General features: G+C 38.7%; 1 protein-coding gene across 1 annotated transcript; it reads left to right on the top strand.

Annotated features, from left to right (window-relative positions):
* Positions 1-320: 320 nt before the first annotated feature.
* On the top strand, positions 321-2,065 carry LOC146157147 (uncharacterized). Its single transcript, XM_083388100.1, has 2 exons — positions 321-979; positions 1,573-2,065. Exons 1-2 carry the CDS (start codon positions 321-323, stop codon positions 2,063-2,065), a joined length of 1,152 nt encoding a protein of 383 aa, XP_083244226.1.
* Positions 2,066-9,327: the final 7,262 nt, after the last annotated feature.

The following is a 9,327-nucleotide window of genomic DNA, read 5'->3' as shown; positions in this document are numbered from 1 at the left end:
GACCAAGGTCTACGCTGTCGTTTGGAAAAATATAAATTCGCGCTAGCACAAGTGGAATACTTGGGACACATTTTGTCAAAAGATGGTATTTCCAAAGGATCAAAGGTGGATGCCGTTATTAAAATGTCATCACCAAAAGATGTGTCAAGCTTACGTTCTTTCCTTGGTTCGGCCCAATTCTACAGCAAGTTTCTGCCTTCACAGTTTTTAAGCGTTGCAGAGCCACTGCATAGACTTACCCGGTCAAACATCGCATGGGAATGGGGTCATAACGAGCAAGCTGCATTTTGTAGATTAAAAGTCTGACACATTTTGACCCAATGTTACCTATTGGGATTTCCTGCGATGCATCAAACGTTGGAATTGGAGCAGTTTTGTTTCACCGCTATCAAGATGGAAGCGAGAGACCGATCGCCAACGTATCCAAATCACTAATTAAAAGCCAGCGCAACTACAGCCAAATTCAGAAGGAGGCTCTTGCTATCATCTTTGCGCTGAAGAAATTCTACCAATATTTATATGGTAGGAAATTTATTCTACTGACAGACCACAAGCCACTACTGGCATTGTTCTGTCCTACTAAAGCTACGCCTGCTCTAGCTGCAAATCGCTTACCAAGGTGGGCACTTTTTCTTGGCCAATTTCAATACGATATTGAATATCGAAAGACATCGCAACATCAAAACGCCGATGCACTCAGTCGTTTACCAGTTGGTGAGGATGCTGACTTCGACAGAGAGGAATGTGCACATGACACCGACACGGTTTGTGCAATCACCAGTCTTAGTTTACAAGTGCAACCCACCGATTCGGCGTTACTCCGAAAGGAAAGTGGAAAAGATCCAACCTTATCCAAAGTCATGCGTTTTACGAGAGAAGGTTGGCCATCTACTATTGCATACAACGATCCAGTTGCGAAGTTTCGCAAGGTTGTGGATTCTTTGAGTACCAGTTATGGGTGTCTACTGTATGGTTCACGGTTAGTTATACCGGAATCACTTCGTTCTGCAGTTCTACAGATCCTTCATCAAGGACATTTTGGGATTCAACGAATGAAGCAACTAGCAAGAACTGCAGTCTATTGACCAAATATCGATGACGACATTACTGTTCTTTGCCACAAGTGCCAAACTTGTGCTGAACATCAAAACGCTCCACCAAAGGCACCTGTATATCCATGGATGATGCCAGAAAAGCCATGGAGTCGATTACACATTGATCACGCAGTTAACTTTCTGGGAAGTAATTGGCTTGTGATAATAGATGCTCTCTCAAAATACCCATGTGTACATTAAACGCAATCTATGTCATCGAGAACAACTATGGAGTTGTTGGAACAAGATTTTGCCCATTTCGGTTATCCCCATACTATTGTTTCCGACAATGCGCAAGCTTTTATGTCCGCCGAGTTTCAAGACTTCTGCAAACAAAGAAGCATCGTTCATTTGACCGGAGCTCCATACTTTCCTGCTACAAATGGTGCGGCAGAACGATTGGTGCAAACTTTCAAAAAGGCACTTAAGAAGTCAAACCTCCCAAAGAGGCATTGCATGAGTTTCTACTACAATACAGGCGTATTCCGAACGCCAGTGGATTTTCACCAAGTGAACTACTTAACGGCAGACAGATTCGGGCAAAAATAGATACTCTGTTGCCTTCGCCGGCACACCTGATGCAACGTAAACAAACACAGGGAACACGAAAACCCGTGAAGATCACTTCTTTTAATATTGGAGACCCATGTTACGCTTTGTATCTTGGTCCAAGACGTACCGAGGATGCTCGCTGGGTTCCTGCCACCATTATTAAACGATGTGGCAGCCGTACTTTTCATCTTAAGGTTCTTCCACGTGGTTCAATTTGGAGACGTCATATCGACCAACTACGCGCTCAATACGCGTCCGATGAGGATTTGGAACCAGGAGCGGAAGCAAGTATTCCGCAGGGCCTCACTGCTAGTGCAGATTCAGACATGTCACTGATTCACAGCTCTCCTTCATTCGGTCCCGACAATCCTCGACGAACGAAGAGATCGCGTAAACCTCCCGAGCGATTTCACTTCTGATGAGGGGATTTCGATCTTCGAAGGGGAGATGTTGTGGTCCCGCTTCGTTTACTGTCCTTAAGGCAGTAATCGCGTACGCGCACTTTACAGTCACGTGTTTCGTTAATTGTACCGCACTTCTTTACTGTTTTGCCTGTGGTGATTACCACTCGTGTGTGCTATGTAAATTGCCAATTATCCAAGCTATATAAGCTTGTGCCTTTTATTCTTAAGCCTTTTCAATTCTGCTCTTCGAGCGAACAATACAAGAATACAACAACAAAGTTACATCTATGCGTGATTTTATAAAATTAACCTTAAGAACACGACACATTGCTCTTTTTTTGTTTTAAGTTTTAGTTTGAGAGGTGTTACGAACTGTTACGAACATCAAAAAGCCAGATTACAAAGTTGCAAAGATGTTATTGATTTGGGCGAAGCGCGAACATATTGGTTTAATTAAATAAATTTGTCGAAAATAGCATTTTTAAAAGAGTCAAGGTGCTCGGCTACAAACCGAAGTAAAAACAATAATTTCTAAAATCTCTATAATATTTATCTTTTATTTAGTTTAAAAAGTGTAATTTGCAAATGCCTCTATTTAAAAATTTGATTTCAAAAAGGCCGGTTTCTTTTATAATCAAAACGACGCGAAATTACGTGCAGCGCGAAATAACGCCTTTATATCGAGTTTTCAAAACTTACATTTTCGAAAGCGCGATGAGAACCACGTCGTTTGACCAATGATAGTATCATTGGTTTGACCGAAACGATTTTATCAAAATGCCAGCTCAGAGACAGACGACGATGGAAAGTTTTGTTTCGATTTAGCGATAAGGGCACGTTTTCGTTTTAACAAACCAAACCACATCGTCGCAGACAATCCAAAACAAAATATTGAAACACGACCTTGGATGACTTCCTTATAACAACGGCGGCATTTCTTTTTACGAATCCCCGATAAAAAACATCAGCCAAATAGGTTGACGTCGGCAAAAAAATGTTAAAACTTTTATCGTCTGTTCTGTGGTTAAACTATACCAATATTCAAAATTCAAAAATACCTTTTGCCCTTAAATACATGTTTATTAAACGATCCAGTTTTTAAAATATGTTGCCAAGCATACTATTTTTTAATTTTTGAGAAGGAAATTATATATACCTTGCCGCCCCTTAAATTACATTTTTGTTTATTTTAAGGATCATTGGCAAATACACGCAGAGCCCCTAACCCCGAAAGTTTCGTTCGTGATATTTCGGTCGACGTCTGCAAACCCTTAGCTGACTTTGTTGCGCCAATTTGTCCAAAAGTGTTGACGCGCTGTAATGATAAACGCAGCGGAAATTTGTCTCTTGTTAGAATTCACAAATCCTGCCTCCCGCTGTGACTTAACGCTTTTACTCAAAAGTGTTCCATGTAACAAACGCAGTGTTTTATGTGACCTGTAACCAAATCATAACAATAGTTCGGTAATTTTAGGACAATTGTAAAAAATATATATTTCGCAATTCATTTACGTCATTAAGTATGAAACACTATCTGTAAATTTATGTTTGTAGACTTTTTCATTTACTTTCGCTGCTTGTCGCGGAATTGCAAGGGAAAACTGAAACCAGACAATATGATAAAAGAAATCCTGTCATTAAAAGCTAATTCACAGTAGGCTAATAGGCAATTATTGTTTTAGCAGTGGTAAATAACATAGTTCTAAAATTGTTTTTAAATGTAAAAGCTACACAAAAGCATTAAACAAGCAAGAGTGGTAATACAAGCTATAGTTAGGCTTGACAACGACAAATAAGCACACAAAAGATTTATTTTTAGCTGCGCGCATGCTTCTATTTAATAATAATGACAATACCAGGGTGTTTTAGTGCTTATAACTTTTGAATTTCTCGTTTAATTTGTCAATGTGGCTTGAATTGAACATAAGTTTTCGTCCGAGTTGTCAATACGAAAACGTAGACCAGGGGTAGGGAACCTATGGCTCGCGAGCCATATATGCTTTTTTGTGACGCTTTATGGCTGTTTTAATGAAATAATCTTTCTTGCAGAAAAATGTTAGGTATCATTTATCAGCATCTCAAATAAAATTGCACGCGGTAATGACAGCTTTCCTAACTATTTTTTTTCCTTTTTCGACACACATAATAGCAAATTTTCGGCGCTTCGCGCGAATCACAGTAGTTTTGCTAGACTCTTCCCGTTTAAAGAAATCTCTTAACATCCAAAATGCCCCATTTTTTAACGGAAATCCGTAACCAAAGTTGCGCAAACTTAGCTAATTCATTTTTGATGAATAGCATGTTCGGTCTTCTAAATGAAAACAAAATAGACATCCCTGCTCAATTTACTATTTTTTGCCAAACTATAACTAGATGTTAAAAAAAGTAATAATATGGCTCTCACGGAAATACAGCCAAGAATATTTGGCTTATGTGGCTCCCTTAGCTAAATAAAAAGATTCCCGACCCCTGGCGTACAGACAATGCAATGGTAGACCCTTACTAAACCTTTTTAGACTTGTTTTTTGAAAGTATGACGACAAATGCAATCACAAAGCATTAAATAATTTTCAATCGTCCCTTGTTTGAAGGTAATTCCCAGTGCGCAAAAAACATTTTGCTTCCCACTCCTTTTAAAAATAGGAAAACCAATCGTCAAATACAATTCACAGAACGTAGGATGGGGGAAAACGAACATCTGATCTGCAAAGGGCAGCTTTAAATTGCCTACACACATTTTTATGGACTCACAGAATTAGACTGTTACTGAAAATCTGTCTCCTTTTGCGCAGTTATGCAAAGTTTATATAGTATGTTTATTCGCGCGTTCTAACCGTTACTTGCCGTGTAAGTGTGCTGGAAAAGCAAAATGGAACTTTAACACACGATCTAGTTAATTACAGCCTACTTAAAAAGCATCGTTTCAATTAATCAAGTTTTATAGAAAATTTTACCAAGCACTGTTGCCCATTCGTCGCTTAAAATGTGTATTTTTCAACCTCTTTTCAAAGCGACAAAATACTAAGTCATTTAACAGCGAGGCCTGGGTAACTCTGCTCTCTTCACTGAACTTTGTCTGGGTAAATAAAATCTAAAACAGCGGTTCCCAAACTTTTCTAAAAATTTTGCCTGGCGGACCCGTTGCAATTATTTTGATATTTCGCGGCCCTATAAAATTTCAAGGGTCAGTTGACCCATATTTCTTGTAAAACACTAGTGCAGTCACGATTCTTTCTAATGTAACAACCTTCTACCTCAGTTTGGTCCACGGTTGACTGCATCGCGAGCCACAATATTTCTTGAATATTCTTTTCGGGCCACATAAAGTAGGCTAAATGCGTACCAGAAGCCGATCAACGTTTTTCGTTTGGTCGGACATGAAATGTTTAAAGATAACGTCACAAAGTAGCATCGAAAGACAGATACGCTCCAGAAACTTGCTTCTGTCGTCGAACTTGTGCGGATCAAATTTGCCTGAAATTGCAACTTGGTTTGGACCACCCTGTTCTAATCTAACTAATGCGAACGATTCACTGATAGCAGGTAGTACAGCATAATAGATGCTTTATGATGTCACAATAGACATCATAAAACACGCTATGTTCGAATAATAAAGAAAAACTAAAGACAATAAAGATGACAGATAATGTTTAAAACAAAGACAAAAGTTTAAAAACTTAAAAGACTAATTCTCTTTGCGGACCCTCTGAAACTGCTGTACGGACCCCATTTGGTCCGCGGACCCCAGTTTGGGAACCGCTGGTCTAGAAGATTAGTACATATATGTAAGAATTTATTTAATATGCACCGTATTTTCATATTGCATTGCCGATTTCTTACATTTTGTACATATCCTGCTCAAAACCAAATTAAAAAAGCCAATATGATATGCAACCAAACCGACTCTAATGCAACTAACCGACTCCAGTTTTGAGTCGCAAATCAGAGCTCGAACACTGCTTCAAATAAGCAAAACTAAAACGTGTCCCCTTCATTGCAATCAAGGCAAGTCCAGTATTCCATAAAACACCAGTGCGCAAGGCTTTAGACAAGATAAATAGATCAGCTATCAACATTCCTGGCATTGACAATGACAAGTATCGAATGTCGGAATTTCGACGTTGAACGCATTTCGCGCCGGCCATGTTTAATCGATCGACAATAATTTGATGTTGATCTAACGTAAGGCCAACACAAACACACATCAAGCATTGTAGACCAGACGCGCCGGCAGCGAGGTTTCATCTGAGTCTGACGGGCCACACGCCAATGCCCCCCTTGAACTTGATATAAAAAGATGGAGCGCGCGTCGCCGGTCAAGGTGATCGCGAGTAAAATAACGTAGTCTCCGTTTTCAGTCTGGTCTAACTCTTCCGAATGTGAATGAGTCTCGCTTGAACAAACAATGCAAGTGAAAGGTTCTTTTCTTTCAGGTCTGAAAAGTCAATAAAGTAATTTTTTAATGAACTCGTCTGTCCACGAAACAAAGAATAAAGTTGTTTTCAGCACAGGGAACTGTTTCTAAGAAGTTTATAGGTTAAAATAAAGTTCAAATTTGCAATAAAGTTAAAATTTTGTAATAAAGTTAAAATTTTGTAATAAAGTTAAATTTGTCAAATTATGGCATTTGACAAAGTTTTTGTGTTTCTTGGGAGTAATTTTTTCTAAAAATCGTCCTGGAAGCATTGTAAATCGGGAACTGCGACACAATTAAACCATATTAACCCATAAAAGCAGGAATATGTCACAATGCCCACTAGGATCAGCAGTAACTTTTATCGCAAATTATCCATTGTTTATTCATTGTTACGTATTTAAATAATTCTTATAAAACAATTCCTCTTCATAAACGTGGTCTTTTCGAAGATTAACAGTTTGGATATTAGAAATAGCCTACTAACATTGTGTAATACAAAAATGGCTAAGCAAGCTAAATCGTCTTCAGCAAAAGTTAGACAGATATGTAGAGATTTTCCTGATGAATTTAATGCAACTCCCGGAGGTGATTTAAGGTGCAATTTTTGCGAGGTCTTAGTGAAGTTCGATAAAAATCATTTTGTTGAAAGCCACAGGAATAGTAAACGCCATCAAGCTGGATTGGAGCAAAAACAAGCATCGCAATCAAGGCAAACTTTTATTGAACAAGCCCCAACGAAAAAATTTACTGACATGGTAGTTTCTGCATTTTTCTCCGCTGACATTCCTCTACGTAAGCTTAATCAACCAGCTTTAAAATCCTTGTTTACCACTGCAGGAAAGAATTTGCCTTCTGAGACTGCTGCTCGAGCTAGCGTTGCCACGCTAGCAAGGCAAAAATAAAATGAAATCCGTGATTTAGTATATGATAAAAAAATTGTCATGGTCGTAGATGAGGCGGATGTGGCTGGGCAAAAGTACATCAACGTGCTTGTAGGAAGTCTAAAAACTCCTACTTAAACCTTCCTGATTGATTGTCTTGCTCGTGATGGTAGCATTAACAGCAGGAGCATTATTCACACTGTGGACGATGTCTTACGAAAACTCGGTGCTAAGCGTCAACATTTTGCTTTGCTTTTGACGGATGCTGCGAGATACATGATTCTTGCCGGCAGCACACTTAAATAATTTTATCTCTATCTACTTTCACGTCACTTAGCACACTTACTGCACAACTGCGCAATGCGAGTGCGTGCGTACTTCAAAAACATAGACGCAGTCGTAGCAACAGTAAAGGCGGCAACAGTTAAAAACAAAGACTGGTCCAAAGATTTTCGTGATGCCGGCTTACCGCCGCCTCCGTTACCTGTGGTTACGAGATGGGCAACCTGGCTTAGAGCTGCTTTTTACTACAGTGAGCACCTTCCTGCTGTTCGTCCAATTGTAAACAACTGGGCAAGCGGTGGAATTTCGGTCACCAGGGCAATGGAGGCTATAAACGAAAATCAGCTGGCATCAGACCTTGTCCTTCTTTCAAACTATCAGTCGCTTACAAACAACGTCGAACTCTTGGAAGCTAGTGACTGCAGCATGGAAGAAGCATTCAAGGTGATAAAAAACATGCAGTTTCACGAGGATCCCTGTTCAATTCGAGATTACATCGAGCAACGGTTAGCCAATTCAGATGTGGAAACAATAATGTGCTGTTCAAACTCGAGCATTCCACCAGCCACTTATGCGTTACTGCAAAAAGCTCAGCCAACATCAGCTACAGTTGAATCATTTTCTATGCTGAAAAAGCTATTCAGAAAAGACAGAAATTTCAAGCCTGAAAATGTTGAAAATTACATGATGCTGTATTACAATAAATAAGTTGAAACACTTTTCTGTAGTGATTTCTTTATAGCCGCGTGAAGGGGGTTACACTACTTCATCACTGTTTAATTTGCTGTTTATTAGAATTTACCATGTGGAGAAAATCGAAGCAAAGTGCCCTTTCAACAAGGACAAAATAACACAAGCTACCTAAATCTATCGCCAAAAAACACGACGAACTTTTTATAATCCATAAAACCCCGCGACTTTTCGACATAATATTACGCTTGGGTCTGAAATCAACGTAATATTATGTTTGGGTAACTGGTATCAATTCAAGGAGGAACTGTGGCCTCTACAAACAAGAAATTTCGTTAGGTTAAAATAAAGTTAAAATTTGATAATAATAAAGTTAAAATTTTTTTTTTTAGGTTAAAATCAAAATGGCCCTAGTGATAACCTTTTTTATTTTGAATGAGAAAGACAGGCGACGAAGCACAAACAAAATAAATCATTTAAAGTTTTTAAAGCACTGTTTTATTATGCGCCATATAGAAATGAAGATATATTTTATGGTATTTATATCTAGGCGATAAGCCGCATACAATCCTAGAATATCTGGTGCTGGTATACGATTTTAAACACGTCGCAATTTCGAATGGAATACAAACCGGAACTTTATGAACCGGTTTTGGGGCTGTTTTACTTGAACCGTTGTCGAACCTGAAAAGTTTTCATTTAAAAATGGAAAATGAATCTAATGATTTAGGGTCATTCGAAACTTGACCTAACCCTAACAGGTCAAAATACGGTTCACTCGAGCACGACGTTATAATTGTAAACAGTATATTATGGCGCAGGAAAATATTTAGTGCAAACTTATTTTCGTCTTCCTTTAGTTTGAAATTTAGTTTTGCCATTAGGCTCAGCAATGTATAACAATTCTACTGTACTTACAACTGTTTATTTGTATTATCTTTTTTATCTTTAAAGGATCAATATGAGACGATAACGAATCCCATGGTATGTAGACTTACACGCTGGAC

Source organism: Ascidiella aspersa, chromosome 4, assembly GCF_963924565.1.
Source record: "Ascidiella aspersa chromosome 4, kaAscAspe10.2, whole genome shotgun sequence".
NCBI classification, from domain to species: Eukaryota; Metazoa; Chordata; class Ascidiacea; order Phlebobranchia; family Ascidiidae; genus Ascidiella; species Ascidiella aspersa.
This window is presented reverse-complemented; position numbering and strand designations above follow the sequence as displayed.